The following is a 17162-nucleotide window of genomic DNA, read 5'->3' on the forward strand; positions in this document are numbered from 1 at the left end:
TTTTTTGTTTTTTGCTTTTTTTTTTTTTTTAAATCAGGGTTATACTGGCCTCCTAAAACGAGCTGTAAAGAGTTCCCTCCTCCATTGTCTGAAAAGATCTGTACAGGATTGGTATTTCTTCCCTAAATGTATGATAGAATTCACCAGTGAAGTCAAGTCACTCTGGGGCTTTCCTTATGGGGAAAGTTTTATTTATGAAATCAATTTCACCGATTTCTACCACACACCATTCATAAAGCTTAATTTGAAATGAATTATAGGCCCAAAATAAAAGTAATTTCTTCTTGTGTTCATATGGCATGTGTGTTTTTCAAGAAATTCTTCCATATCATCTAAGTTGTCAAATTCCTTGAAACAAATCTGTTCATAAGAGGCCCTTATCACCCTTTTAGGTCTATGCACCTGAAGTGATGTCCCTGGTATTCTCTGTCTCTTTGCTTGATCAGTATTGCTATGAGTTTATCAATTTTATTAGTCTTTCCAGTCTTTGGCTTTGTTGATTTTCTGTTCTCTATTTCATTGATTTCTGCTATTATCTTTACTATTTTATTTCTTCTATTTAATTTTCACTGAATTTATTCTTATCTGAAAGTGGAAGCTTAGATCATTGATTTTAAACCTTTTTTCTTTTCTACTACAGGCATTTAAAGCTGTAAATTTTCCTCTAAATATTGGTTAGCTACACCCTACAATTTTTCATATTTTGTATTTATTATCATTCAGTTTCAAATATTTTCTGATTATTCTTGTGATTTTTTCTTTTACTCATGGGCTGTTTAGAATTAAAATGCCTTATTTCCAAATATTTCCATATTTCCTAGCTATCTTATTGTTATTGGTTTCTAATTAGAATTTACTATGATCAGAGAATTTCAAATTATTTGAAAATTTTCAGCTAGTATATTGTCTATCTTGGTGAATGTTCTAGGTGCTCTTGAAAATACAGTGTAATCATTAATTGTTAGGTGGAGTGTTCTGTAAGTGTTAACTAGGTTAATTTGGTAGGTACGTTCTTCAAATCTTCTATATGCTTACTGATTTTCTGTATTGTTCTATCAGTTATTCAAAAAATGTCAAGATTTCCATTAGGGTTAGGGATTTGGTCTCTTTATTTCCTTAGTTCTGTAAATTCTTACTTAAGTAATTTAAAGCTGTGTTATTAGGTACATACACATTTAGGATTCTTATTCCTTCTTAGTGAATTAATTGACGCTCTTTTAACTTTTGTCAATAGTCCATATCTTAAAATATTCTTTATCTGATGTTAATACAGCCAAAACCAGCTTTCTTACAATTTGTGACTTACTAGTTTATCTTTTTTACTTTCAACTAATTGTGTCTTTATACTAAAAGTACATTTCTTGTGAAGACGTTATGCTTACAATTTGTTTATTTTATTCAATCTGATAATTTCTCCCATTTAATTGGAGTGTTTAGCCCACTTACATTTAATGTAATTATTGATATGCTTGTGTTTAATAATTGCATTAGATGTAATTAATACTTATATTCAATTAGTCTCTTTTGTTACTTTTCTTTCTTCCTCCTTTCCCATCTTCTTTTGGGTTAAGTGTTTTTTTACTGTTCTATTTGATTTCCTCCTTTGTCTTTCTAGCTATATTTACTTGTAGTTTTAAAATTAGTGTCTCTAAGAATTTCAGTATGTATCCTTAACTTACCAAAATCTATCTTGAATTACTGTTATCCCACTTCAGGTAAAATGTACGAACCTATAACAAAATGCTATTACTGAAATATATTTTACTTCTACAGGTTATAAAAACACAAATACTTTACTGTTTTTGTTTTAAAGTGTCAATTGACTTTAAATAATTGAAGAAAATAAAAATATTTACTTACATAGTTCCCATTTTGAGTGCTTTTATTCCTTCCTAGTATCATTTCCTATCAGCTTTAAGAACTTTCTTTACATTTCTTATAGTGCAAGTCTACTGGAAAATATTCCATATGCTTTTGTTTATTTGAAATATTTCACCTTCATTTTTGAAAGATATTTTCACTAGATATAGAATTCTTGCTCAAAAACTTTTTTCTTGAGCACTTTCATGAGGTCTTCCATTTTTTACAGACCTCCATTGTTTCGAATAAAAAAACAACTAGCATTTTTATCACTGTTTTTGTGTATACATATTTTTCCTGGCTGCTTTTAAGATTTTTTTCTTTGTATTTGGCTTTCAGAATCCTGCCTATACTATTCCTATACATGGTTTTCTCTGTATTTAACCTGCTTGGAGTGTGCTGAGTTTCTTGAATCTGTAAGTCATTTTTTTACTCAGGTTTGGAAAAGTTTGGGGCCAATAATTCCTTCAAATATTTTTCTGTTCCCTCTTCTCTCTTTCACCCCTCTTTCTGGGAATCCATTACTCATGTGTTAGATGGCTTAATGTTCCCACAAGTCACTGGAGCTCTATGCAATGTTTTTCAGATGTTTTCTTCTTTTTCTCTATGTGCTTCTTTGGATGACTTCTTATCTATCTTCAAGTTCAAGAAATATCCTTCCTTTTATTGTATCTAATCTGCTGTTAATTTCACCCAATATATATTATTTTAATATTTTACTTTTTTCAGTTTAAGATTTACATTTAGTTCTTTTATATGATTAAAATTCCCTCTCTTTACCCATTATATCCATCATTACCTCCATCTTTTCTGTAGAAACCTTAACATAGTTATCATAGTTTTAGTCCTGGTCTAACAACTTCAGAGTCAAGTGTGGTTCAGTTTTATTGCTTAATTGTTCTCTCAGTATGGGTAACAGTTTCTGTTTGTTCACATTATTAATATTTTATTATTAACTGAACATGGTGCATATAATATAGACGCTAGATTCTGATATCTTCATCTGAAGAGTGTCAAGTTTGTTCTTTTAGTTAAACTACTGTTGGCTCATATTGAACTTGTGAGATTTTGTTTTCCACTTTTGTTAGACTGGGCCTATTTCAGTTTTTCCCTTAGATCTAGGTCTTAGTCTTTAGTAGTGTTTTATCTTAATTCTAAGTTCTGAATGTGATCTTTACTCTTAAGGTGTGGCCCTTTTGGGGTTCCAATGGAAACCCCACATGGTCAGAAGGTTTGTCAAGCCCCTCTGACCTGACAGGGCTCAAAGACCAAACTCTGTTTCCCCCTTAGTGGGAAGATGTTGATAGCCATTGTTTTTCACTGCATTCCTTGGAGTCTTACCTCCCATGCACATACAGTTCAGGTTACACTCAAGGATTTGAAGGGAGTTAATATGCAAGTTTGGGGCTCCCAATAAGGTCATAGCTTTGTATTTGCCCAACAATCCTTATGGGAAGGGTGATAAGAATCCATAAAGTGTATATAGTGATTTTTCAAATATAAGATGATATTATTGTGTTTTTATTCATTAACAGAGAGTATTAACAGAACAGAAGACTGTGGACTTTATCTTATGATCAGTAATTTTACTACTCGCTGCAATGGCAGTATGTACAATGATGTTCACTAAAGCATTACATTAAATAGTGAAATACTGGGAAACATTTAAATGTTCATTGGTTGTGGCATGGTTAAATAAATTAAGGTATAGCCATACTGTGGGATATTATACAGCAGTTTAAAAGAATGAGATAGGTCCATCTACATATATCCACTAATATCAGAAATTTATGGAACAGGTTGTTGAGTAAATAAAGCAGCTGCGAAAGTATATTTTTATAATCTTTCCCCACCCAAAGGTGTTCATGTTATATATGTGTGTGTGTGTGTGAGTGTGTGTGTGTGTGAAAAGACTTGAAAGAGAGTCACCAAATACTGGTGGCCCTTAATGAGAGGTGAGAATAGAGAGAGAGCAATGGGATGGGAAGTTGTAGTGAAAGGAACTAAATAGCCTTTCCTCTAATATTTTAATCTTTTTTTTCAAGGAGAATATATTCCCATAGAAATGGAAACCATTTTTTAAAGATTGGGAGAAATACAGTCTGACAGACCTGGATTCATAACTAACTCCATCAATTATCATTAGCTGTATAATCTTGTACAAGTTATTTAAATTTTCTGAAATTCTGTAAAATGAGAATTTATTATTATATTATGAGAATTTAAATGGGATAGCCTATGTAAAGTGTTTGAAAACCACCAGGCACTCAATAAGTAATAATAGGACTAGCAACACTGAGCATTTCTTCTTGTTCTTTCTATAGTACAGAATAATTTGTTACCATGTTAAATGGCAATCCATCTGAATAACTCTCATCTTAACTTTATGTCGTCACCTTTTTTACCTTTGTTTCTATGCGTTTTTCCTCACAGGACTGGCTTTCTAGTTGTATAATCATTTCTGATGCTGACCTCAGTAAATGAATACATCTGTTATTTGTGTAGCTGCCTATTGTATTGTCCAAGTCAAATATATTTTGTACCTGACCCCTAGTAGCTCTGAAACCAGTGCAATTTTTTCTCTATCCTTTTAAATTTGGAGTGTGGATTGTACAAAGTTTAGGCAAGAATAAGCCATCAATGAATCTCAAAATGCTTTGTGAAGTGTCTGTTATCACAAAATATTGCTAAACATTTCTTAGCCGCTCTAGTCTCTCTTGCCTGAAAATTCTTGGATTTGCAAACTGAGGGTTTTTTTGCCTTGAACTCACAATCACTGATGTTGCTTAATACTTTGTATTTGAAACTTTGTGTTTGTATGCTTTGTATTTTGCTTACTGACTCATAGTTTACCTACATTCTCCTCTCTCTTATCTTTAATTCCCTTCTTTCAAAATGTATATAAAGACAGACAATAGACACAGGGCAAGTGTTCTGGTATATCTAGTTGGAAATGCTTGTCTCATTCGGATATGGCCTACACTATACCAAAAATTATTTGACAGAAAAACATGTGAAATTAAAAAACTATCTTTTCTGAACCAACAAATGTAAAAAGCAGCATTAATATAAAAACTAAAACATATAAAGCCCAAAATGTTTGAAAGCATTAAAGAGTAGATTAAAAGAACGCTGTAGTTCACATAAAAGGTGACCATGAACTTTATGTACCAAGGCCATAGCTAGAGACATGCAGTAGGGGTAGAAAAAAAAGGCTCAAAAGATGAGATAAGTAATAAAAATTTTCTGGTATTTGAATTTATCCTCTTTTAAAGGCTGGTTATTTTGAGAAGGAGGCTATTTATATCAATATTAATACTCATCAAGGGATAAGTTCAATTGTTGAAAAAATACAATATTCTCACTCCAACGGTGTGGCTGTGTTTGTCCTTCAGTTTTATAACTTAGTAGTGTATATCATATAATATCTCTAGTTTCTTAAATTTTCATTTGTTTCAACTATGATACTGTAATGGAATTGAAGACTTTTTAAATGTATTAGAAGTAATAGAACTAAAATTTAAAAGTACAAAAGAAACTTAACAGAGTTGTCCCTATTATTAAAGCTTGAAAATTGTTTATTAAATTTCAGGACAAGAATTTTTATGATGAAAACATTAGAATACAGTGACATTTCATCTAAATCTAATCATTAGAGGCCATTTACATCACTCTTCACCATTAAAAATACCCGATCATACTTCTGCTTCTGGCAAGATGGAGCAGATGTAGTTTTTCCCTATTTTTTCCTGCTAAGGACAACTAAAAACCCAAAGCAAGCATAAGAAGATTCTGAAAGGTAGAGAGAAGGCAAACTGGCTAGGACTCCCGGGAACCCAGGAACAATATGGTGGTGAGTTCCCTGAGTTTTCTTTTTGCCTCATATATTTCAGACTGGATATTGGAGAAGCCATCAATCTGGAAACACCAGTAAGCACAGCCAAAAAGACCCAAGAAAATCCTGTTCTCTCTAGCTAAAGGGCTGGAAAAGGGCAACTAAGCAGGATAAAAATCTTTTAGGCAGTAACTGTTCTACTCAAGCCAAACACCACAGATAAAACTACAGCCCACTACTATCCACACCAGCAAAGGCTGAGTGGACAGCCTAAATTTGCACCATTGGTAGACTATAATGGGGTGCCCCAAGCCCCTGCTGGGTTGGTGTCAGAGAAGGCAAGTGGAGAGCCAGGACTTCCATTTGTACCAGGCAGAAGCAAGTATCACTCCAGGGTGTCAGTAGAGACCATTTACCAAGCCTGAACTTCCACCTCCATCCAGTGATAATGATGTACCCTTCCTCCTCCTTGCTTGGGGTAGGTCAGATGAGGTCCAGAGGAGAGTCAAGACTTTCATCATCACTCAGCACTAACAAGGCAGTCCCCTACTGTGTCAGTGGAGGCCACAAGGGAATCCAAAATGAGGAGTATCTCCCCCTCCCAGCCATGGTGATATCAGCTGGAATTCCAACTCCTGCCAAGAAGTAATGAGGTACCTTTCCCCCTCCCTGGATATCAAGGGACACTTAGTGGAGAACCTGGACTTTACCACCTGGCAGTAATGAAGATCCAGAATCTTAAAGCATAATAAGGAAAATGTCTAGATTTCAATCAAAAACAATTTGTCATAACAAGAACCAGGAAGATCTCAATCTCAATGAGAAAAGATAATCAACAGACACCAACAACAGGATAACACAAATGTAAGAATTATCTGACAAGGATTTTAAAGCAGCTATCATAAAATGCTTCATTGAGCAGTTATGAACATGTTCAGTACCATCAAAGGAATACAAGGTATAAAGGAGAACCAAATGGAAATTTAAGAATTAAAAGATAAAATAACTGAAATTAAAAACTCAATGGATGGGATCAACAGCAAAATGGAGGACAGAGGAAAGAATCAGTAAACTGGAAGAGAGAACATTGGAAATTACCTAATCTGAACAACACAGAGAAAATGGACTTAAAAAAATGAAGAGTGCCCCAGGTACTATAACAAAAGATCTAACATTTGACTCCTCAGTCCTAGAAAGAGAGGAGAAAGAGTGGGACTGTTACTCAAATAAATAACAGCTAAAAAATTTCCAAATTTGGTCAAAAACATAAATTTATAGAATCAAGAAGTCAACAGAACCCCAAATAGGATAAATCTAAAGAAATTCATTCCTAAACATATCTTAGTAAAACTTCTAAAAACTAAATACAGAGAAAAATCTTCAAAGCAGCAAAAGGGGGAAAAACAATTCAAATGATAGTGGATTTCTCTTCAGAAACCGTGGAGGTCAGAAGGAAGTGGCAAAACATTTTTCAACTGTGGAAAGAACTCTCAACTCAGAATTCTTATCCAGCAAAAATATACATCAGGAATGAAAAGGAAATCAGTATATTTTCCAATGATGGAAAACTAAGAGAATTTGTTACCAGCAGATTTACCCTAAAACAATGGCCTTAGAAGTTTTCTAAACAGAAAAGAAATGCCAAAATTAGGAATCTTGTAATATTAGGTAGGAAGAAAACACATGGTAAGAGAAAAAATATGAGTAAGTACAACAGACTTTCCCCATTTTCTTGAATTTTATAAATTATGTTTGATAGTTGAAGCAAAAATTATAACACTAATACAGTTAATCAGTGTATATTGAAGAAACATTTAAGATGATTACATTATAAATGGGGGAGGGTAAAGAGATGTAGGGGGAGGGTAAAGAGATGTAAGGGGAGGTAAGGTTTCACTGAAATTCACTCAAATGGGTAAAACAAAGATACTAGTTATATATATATATATATATCAATAATGAAATATCTAGAGTGACCTATGAAAAAGCTATACAAAGAAATACACTCAAAAAAACACTATAGATAAATCAAAACAACGTTCTAAACAAATACTCAAGTAATCCACAAGAAGGGTGGTAAAAGAAAATCAAGAAATAAAATAAGGCTAGAACAAACAGAAAACAAAAAATATAATGGCAGACTTAAGCATTAACATATCAAAAACTATGTTAAGTGTAAACAGTCTAAGTATACCAGTTGAAAGAGAGATTGACAGTGGATTTAAAAAATTACAATATAATGATAACATAGGTTGATATTTAATGGATGGAAAAAGATATACTATGAAAACTTTACTCAAAAGAAAACAGAAATGGAAACAGTATCGGGGGCAAGATGGCGGCATAGAGAGGAGTGGAAGCTAAGTAGTCCCCCTGGAACAACTACAAAAAACCAGAAACAACTAGTAAATAATCCAGAATAACTGCGGGGGGACAAACAAGACCATCCACTCATCATACACCAACCTGAATTGGGAGGAATGCCCGAGAACACAGCATAAAATCTGTAAGTAAAACCTGCGGATCCAAGTCGCGAGACCCCCTCCCCCATAGCCGGAGCTGCAAAGCCGCGTGGTGCCAGAGAGAAGCTCTCTCCCAGCAAGCGAATATAGCTCAGCTGAGCTCCAACTGGGGTTTTAAGTAGCGAGTGTGAACTGCTCACTACAGGTACGCATCCCCAAAAAACAGAGGCTTTGGGTGATGACTGACCTTGGAGAGCCAGAGGGTCACCTTGGACTGGGTCTGAAGGTCACTATCTGTTTCTTTTTCAGCTCAGTGGAGAAAGCCCCAGTCATTTTCAATTTCCAGGGCTGTGACTCGGGGAAGGGTGGAGACAGCACAAGCAGAGAGCGAGACTACTGAAATGCTAATGACGTCCACCTGGGGGTCTGTCTTCTCTAGGAGAGAACCAGACCCCAGAGCCTGGGGGAACACGGCCACACCTCCTCACACCAGTCAAGAATTACAGGCTAACAGGCATCACCTGCTGGACAGAAAAGCACAGTGACCTGAGGCATCAAAGGGTGGAGCAATTTTCTAAGAGACACCCTCAGGGAAACCAGATACTGAATATTTCTTCCCTCTGGGACCTGAGCCTGTTCTGGTCTGGGAAAACCTGATTTGGATAACCAAGGAAACCATGCCTAGACAACAGAAAATTACAACCTACACTAAGAAAAACAAAGTTATGGCCCAGTCAAAGGAACAAACGTACACTTCAACAAAGATACAGGAATTTAAACAACTAATGCTAAATCAATTCAAAAAGTTTAGAGAAGACATTGCAAAAGAGATAGAGGCTGTAAAGGAAACACTGGGCATATATATGGCAGAAATCAAAAGTTCAAAAAAACAACTAGTAGAATCTATGGAAATGAAAGGCACAACACAAGAGATGAAAGACACAATGGAAACATACAACAGCAGATCTCAAGAGGCAAAAGAAAACACTCAGGAACTGAAGAACAAAACACCTGAAAGCCTACACGCAAAGGAGCAGATGGAGAAAAGAATGAAAAAATATGAGCAACGTCTCTGGGAACTCAAGGATGAAACAAAGTATAATAATGTACATATCATTGATGTCCCAGAAGGAGAAGAGAAGGGAAAGGGGGCAGAAGCAATAATACAGGAAATAATTAATGAAAATTTCCCATCTCTTATGAAAGACATAAAATTACAGATTCAAGAAGCGCAGCGTACTCCAAACAGAAGAGATCTGAATAGGCCTACGCCAAGACACTTAATAATCAGATTATCAAATGTCAAAGACAAAGAGAGAATCCTGAAAGCAGCAAGAAAAAAGCGATCCATTACCTACAAAGGAAGCTTAATAAGACTATGTGCAGATCTCTCAGCAGAAACCATGGAGGCAAGAAGGAAGTGGTGTGATATATTTAAGATACTGAAAGAGAAAAACCACCAACCAAGAATCCTATATCCAGCAAAGCTGTCCTTCAAATATGAGGGAGAGCTCAAAATATTTTCTGACAAACAGACAATGAGAGACTTTGTGAACAAGACACCTGCCCTACAGGAAATACTAAAGGGAGCACTACAGGGTGATAGAAGACAGGAGTGTGTGGTTTGGAACACAATTTGGGGAGATGGTAGCACAACAATGTAAGTACACTGGACAAAGGTAACTATGAATACGGATGAGAGAGGAAGGTGGGGAGCATGTGAGACACCACAAGAAAGGAGGAAAGATAAAGACTGGGACTGTGTAACTTGGTGAAATCTAGAGTATTCAACAATTGTGATAAAATGTACAAATATGTTCTTTTACGAGGGAGAACAAGCAAATGTCAACCTTGCAAGGTGATAAAAATGGGGAGGCATTGGGGGAGGGATGCAATGAGCATAAACTAGAGACTGTAACTAATAGAACCATTGTATTGTGCTTCCTTTAATATAACAAAGGTGATATACCAAAGTAAATGCAGATAAGAGGGGGGGATAGGGGAGGCATGTTAGACACTTGACATTGGTGGGATTGTCTGATTCTTTATTCTACTTTGATTTAAGGTTATTTTTCCTTTTGCTGCTTCCTACCTGTCATTTTTTTTCCTCTTTCTTTTGCCTCTCTACCTTCTTTGACTCTCCCTTCTGCCTTGTGGAAGAAATGTAGATGCCCTTATATAGATAGTGGTGAAGGTGGCGAACACATAAATTTATGACCATGTGGAGAACCATCAATTATTTACTTGGGATGGAATGTATGGTGAGTGAACAAAACCATATTAAAAAAAAAATGGGTTGATGACAAAACCTCGAGGGCAATATACTGGGTAAAATAAGCCAGACACATGGGGACAGTTATTGCAGGGTCTCACTGGTAGGAACTGGTTATGGTGTGTGGACTCATGGACATGAAATATGAGGTACCAAGATATGGGACAAGGCTTAAGAATGGGGAGTGGTTGCTTGATATGGGCGGAATGTTCAAATAGGATGAACTTAGATGTTTGGAAATGAACAGGGGTGTTGGTAGCAAGATGTGAGAATAACTAACAGTGCCGAATGGTGTGTGAGTGAGGTGGAAAGGGGAAGCTCAGAGTCATATATGTCACCAAAAGGAGAGTTGGAGGTCGAAAGATGGGAATGTATAAAACTGAATCCTGTGGTGGGCAATGTCCATGATCAACTATACAAATACTAGAAATCGCTTCCATGAACCAGAACAAATGTATGACAATACAATTAAAGGTTAATAATAGAGGGGCATGTGGGGAAGAACTATATACCTGTTGCAAACTATATACTACAGTTAGTAGTATTTCAACATTTTTTCATAAACAGTAACAAATGTACTATACCAATACTACGAGTCAACAATTGAGGGGGATTGGTTGGGGATAGGGGAGGATTAGAGTTTCCTTTTCTTTTTTTCTTTTTTCATCTTTCACTTTGTTTCTTGTCTGGAGTAGTGAAGAGTTTCTAAAAATTGAACAAAAATTAAGTGTGATGGATGCACAGCTGTATGAGGGTACCCAGGGGCAAGTGATTGTACATTTTGGATCTTTGGATAATTGTATGGTATCTGAACAATCTCAATAAAAATGAAAATTAAAAAAATTAATTAATTAATTAAAAAAAAAAAAAGAAAGTAGGAATGGCTATACTAATATTAGGTAAAGTAAACTTCAGAGCAAAAAAAACTACCAGGAACATAAAGGGATAATACAATAATGATAAAATGGTCAATCTGTCAAGAAGACATAACAATCCCAAATATATACACAACAGAGATGACAAAAATGTAAAGCAAAAACTGGTGAAACAGAAAGGAGAAATATAGAAATCCACAATTATAGTTAAAGACTTTAATATTTATCTCTCAGCGATTAATAAAACAATTAGACAGAAAATCAGCAAGGATATAGAAGAATTTAAAACACCATCAATGAACAGGATCTAATCAACATTTATAGAAAAAGAACACTGAACCCAACAACAATAGAATATGTATTCTTTTCAAGCACCCAAGGAACACATATTAAGACAGACCACATCCTGGGCCATAAAACAAACCTTAACCAATTAAAAAAAAAATGAAATCATACAGAATATGTTCTCTGACCAAAATGGAAACAAACTAAATGATACCATTACTCTCTTTGTATCCGAGGCTTAAAAATCACAGTCATTCTCAACTTCTACTTCTCCGTTTTTACAATATCCATCCTCTTACTTAGTGTCATTTATTTTCACTGCTGATAGTATTTTCTCTTATTTATTCCAAACATCCTCCCATCAATGGACACTATGAAACTGTTCTCATTTCATGTAGATAACACAATCTTCTATTAACATGACTTTTTATAAGATAACATTAGCTTACTTAAGGCATATACTAAGAGTAGAATTCATAGCAGCTTTATTCAGATAGCCATTAAACTGGCTACAATTCAAATGTTCATCAAAAGGAAAATGGCTAACCCAACTGAAGTTTATTCACTACTGTGGAATACTACTTAGCAATAAAAAGAACAAATTACCCACATATACATCCTCTTTGATAAATGTCAAAAACATATTGAGCAATAAATGTAAGACACAAGTGGGTACATGAATATGATTTCATCTTCAAGAACAGGCAAAACTATGTTGATAAGAATAAAAATAGTGAACTCAAAATGAATCAAAGACATAAATGTAAGGGCTAAAACTATAAAACTCTTAGAAGAAAACATAGGACTTTGGATTTGTCAAAGGATTCTTAGATATGACATGAAAAGCAGGTGCAACAAAAGGAAAAAATAGATAAAATGGGCATCATCAAAATTAAAGGACACCATGAAGAAACTGAAAAGACATTTCACAAAATGGGAGGAAATATTTTCATATCAAATACCTGATAAGGAACTTGTATCTAGAATATAGAAACAGCTCTTAAAACTCAGTAATAAAGACAACCCAAATAAAAATGGACAAAGGATCTGAATAGACATTTCTCCAAGGAAGACAGACAAATGGCCAATAACCATTTGAAAATGTGCTCAATATCATTATTCATCAGAGAAATGGAAATCAAAACCACAATGAAATACCATTTTGCACCCATTAGGGTGGCTATTATTTTTTTTTTTTTAATCATCATTTTATTGAGATATATTCACATACCACTCAGTCATACAAAACAAATTGTACTTTCGATTGTTTACAGTACCATTACATAGTTGTACATTCATCACCTAAATCAATCCCTGACACCTTCATTAGCACACACACAAAAATAACAAGAATAATAATTAGAGTGAAAAAGAGCAATTGAAGTAAAAAAGAACACTGGGTACCTTTGTCTGTTTGTTTCCTTCCCCTACTTTTCTACACATCCATCCATAAACTAGACAAAGTGGAGTTTGGTCCTTATGGCTTTCCCAATCCCACTGTCACCCCTCATAAGCTACATTTTTATACAACTGTCTTCGAGATTCATGGGTTCTGGGTTGTAGTTTAATAGTTTCAGGTATCCACCACCAGCTACCCCAATTCTTTAGAACGTAAAAAAGGTTGTCTAAAGTGTGCGTAAGAGTGCCCACCAGAGTGATCTCTCGGCTCGTTTTGGAATCTCTCTGCCACTGAAGCTTATTTCATTTCCTTTCACATCCCCCTTTTGGTCAAGAAGATGTTCTCCATCCCACGATGCCGGGTCTACATTCCTCCCCGGGAGTCATATTCCACGTTGCCAGGGAGATTCACTTCCCTGGGTGTCTGATCCCACGTAGGGGGGAGGGCAGTGATTTCACCTTTCAAGTTGGCTTAGCCAGAGAGAGAGGGCCACATCTGAGCAACAAAGAGGCATTCAGGAGGAGACTCTTAGGCACAAATACAGGGAGGCCTAGCCTCTCCTTTGCAGCAACCGTCTTCCCAAGGGTAAAACTTATGGTAGAGGGCTCAACCCATCAAACCACCAGTCCCCTATGTCTGTGGTCATGTTAAGGGTGGCTATTATTTTTTAAATGGAAAATAGTAACTGCTGCCTAGGATGTGGAGAAACTAGAACCATTGTACATACTTGGCGGGATTGTAAAATGGTGTAGCCACTGTGGAAAACCATTTGGTGTCTCCTCCAAAAGTTAAGCAGAGAACTAACATATGACCTAGCAATCCCACTTCTATGTGGTACTCACACAGATATATGTACACAAGTGTTCATAACAACATTATTCACAATAGCCAACAATAGAAACAACAAAAGTCTCCATCAACAGATGAATGGATTTTTTAAAAATGTAGTATATATATAGAATGGAATATTACTCATCCATTAAAAAGGAATGAAGTGGTGATACATGCTACAACATGGATGAACCTTGAAAGCAAATATGTTGAATGAAATAAGCCAGACACAAAATGACAAAGGGTATATGGTTCCACTTATATGAAATATCTAGAATAAGCAATTTCATAGAGGCAGAAAATAGATTAGAGGTTACTCAGGGACTGGGAAGAAGGGGGGATGGGAGGCATTGCTTTATTGGCGATAGAGCTTCTGTTTGAGGCCATAAAAAAGTCTTGGTAATGGACAGTAGTGATGGTAGCCCAATACTGTGAATGTAATTGATACCACTGAAGTGTACACCTAAAAATGCACACTTTAAAATGGGAAATTTCAGGTAATATATATTACCATAATTTTAAAAACTAAAAAAAAAAATCAAATTATAACAAGTGTTGACAAGGATGTGGATACACTGCAATCCTCATACACTGCTCATAGGAATGTAAAGTAATGCAGTCATTTGGAAAACAGCCTGGCCATTCCCCAAATGATTAAACAATGTTACTATAGGATCCCATTCCTTAGTATAAACCCAAGAGAAAAACAAAACAAAACAAAACAAAACAAAGAGAAATAAAAACATGTCAACACAAAAACCTGTACATGAATATTCATAGCAACACTATAAATAATAACTAAATGGTTAAACAAACTGGATTTCTATGAACTGATAAACAGATCAACAAAATGTGGTATTTCCATACATTGGAATATTATTTGGCCATAAAAGTAATGAAGTACTGATAAAATGTATGCTACAACATGGATGAACTTGAAAACATTATGCTAAGTGAAAAAAGCCCCTCACAAAAGACCACATATTATATGATTCCATTCATATGAAAGTCTAGAATAGGGAAATCTATAGAGATGGAATGTAGATTAATGGCGGCTTAGAGCTAGGGGTGGGGTAGGAGGTTAAAAGGGTGATACCTAAAGAGTAGGGGTTTCTTTTTAAGGTGAAGAAAATGTTCTACAATTGACTATGGTGACTGCTGCATATATCTGTGAATGTACTAAAAACCAATGAATTTTATACTATAAATGAGTGAACTGTATAGTATGTGGATTATATCTCAATAAAGCTGATTTAAAAACTCAAAATAGTGGTTTTCTGAGGAAAGAGGCACAAGAGAAGTTTCTGGGGGTGATAGAAAAGTTCTACATCTTGACTTAGGTGATAGTAACACAAGTATATGCCTATATTAGTCAAAATTCATCAAGTTAAACACCTAATAACACTTAAAATCTGTGCATTTAAAATTTTGAAAATTATGCCTTGATAAATTATGTTAGCATAAAAAAATCACTAGGTGACCTCAAATTCCTTTCCAATATCTTTTACTAACTTACACTTACACCAACAGGGAATTTGACTGCTCCACATCTTACCAACTGGGATATTGTTAATCTGATGGGCTTAATACAGGACTTCATTATTGTTTTAATAAGCAATCCCTTATTAATGAGGTTAGTCATTTTTCCAGTTTTTATGGAATTCATATTTCAAAAATTAATGCTTTTTATACTGTTTAACCAATGTCCTACTGGCTTGTTTGGTTATTTTCTTATCTCTTCATCACTTACATGAGTTACAAATATCTTTTCTTTAACAGTCTTGTCTTCTCTATTGATAGGGTGCACTTGGGCAAGCTAGAAACTTATGATATGCTGAAGGTAAAAATATCCTGATCATGTGGTTTGTGTGGGGGGTTTTTTCCTTGAAGTTTTTGTAAATAAACGGTTATCTGACTCAATGGATAAGTTTTTCTTCTACATTTTCTTCAGTCCTCTGTAATACTTTGTGTTGTGTGTATGTGTGTGGGGGGGGGAGAGGTATGTGTGGGTATTATGAAGAAGGAATCCAATTTTCTTTTATTTAAAAATTTCTTTTTCCATATGGTTAACCTATTTTGTTTGCACCATTTGTGCATGGGTTATTTCTGGAAGCTTTTTTTCTGTTTCATTAATCATTTTTTTCCTATTTCTGTGCCAATTACAAACTGTCTTACCATTTACAGTTCTACAGTAAACCTTGATGTCTGGAAGGGCAAAAAAATACTCGTTTATTTTGATTCCTAGTAAAATATGAAGTCATGGTATTTCCTAAGGATAATGTTATATAAAGGTGAGGGATTTTATCTTTCAATTCTTTGGAAGCTTTTCTTTTTGTTGTTGTTGTTGAATAGTCAAAAACAAGTTAAAACATGCATCTTTTTATTTTCCAAATTAATATCTTAAAGGTGTGTCTTTCTCTTTTTTTTGTGCTTAACTGAAAATTCTTTTCCATTTTTTTCCTCCATTCATCTAAACAATGACAGAAGTCTACTAGTGGTATCACAACACTTCAAAAATTTAGTCTCACTTTCAACTTGCATATCAGATTTTTAACTTGACATTTGATAATTGCAAATACAAAGTCAGAGAGGATTAGAATAGCAAAAACTCCCAGTGTCTTTTACTCTATTATAAGGAGTCTCTGATGTCTAGCTAGGAATGCCATCCTTTTTTGTATTGCCTTGCTTTCCAGTCACTAATCAGGTACCAAGTTATTGATGGAACGAGACCTGGAAGAATTTCTAGGCCAGATTTAAATAAGAGTGTGTACTTTGCTTTTTGAATACATTAATATATTTGAATATATTCAAATGAGGGTTTTTTTCTCTAATTATCTATTAATAAACTGGACTTTATTACTTTTTGAAGTTCTTTTTTGCCCTTTAGCTATTTTGAGAATTCAGAGTAAACTATGGGAATACAAATATAGTAAAAGATCACAAAAAAGTCCCCTAAAACACTGAAATATAGATAATTAAAACTTACCTCTATTTCTTTTCTTAATTTTTCATGTGACTTTTTTTCTTCCTCAAGAAAACAAGTTTTTTCCCTGATAGATTCGTTTACAGTTAAAATTTTATCCTTTAGCTTCATAATGTCTTCCTGTATAGTTATAAAATTTAAAACATACAAGACAAACAAACAATGGTCAATATAAACCCAAGAATTTTAGTGTTTCTATAATTTAAGAGAATTGTCACATTTAATTTTGATAAATAGAATTAGCATATTACTTCTATTTTTAGGTGTACAGAATAAAGAATTGTCATTAAACAAGCCAACCTTAGATCTGAAAGCTTAGAAATAAAACCCTAACGAAAATAAGACATAAAGGAAAGTGGT

The 17162-nt window shown here is 34.6% G+C and overlaps 1 protein-coding gene across 4 annotated transcripts in view; it reads right to left on the minus strand.

The window, feature by feature from the left end:
* CCDC122 (coiled-coil domain containing 122) overlaps positions 1–17162 on the minus strand; it is a 56467-nt gene that overhangs the window by 9990 nt on the left and 29315 nt on the right. For all 4 annotated transcript variants that reach the window (XM_037799847.1, XM_037799848.1, XM_037799850.1 and 1 more), the window contains exon 3: positions 16806–16922. In XM_037799847.1, coding sequence (XP_037655775.1) covers positions 16806–16922 — 117 coding nt within the window. The remainder of the gene's footprint in view (positions 1–16805; positions 16923–17162) is intronic.

This window comes from Choloepus didactylus, chromosome 12 (assembly GCF_015220235.1).
Source record: "Choloepus didactylus isolate mChoDid1 chromosome 12, mChoDid1.pri, whole genome shotgun sequence".
NCBI lineage: Eukaryota > Metazoa > Chordata > Mammalia > Pilosa > Megalonychidae > Choloepus > Choloepus didactylus.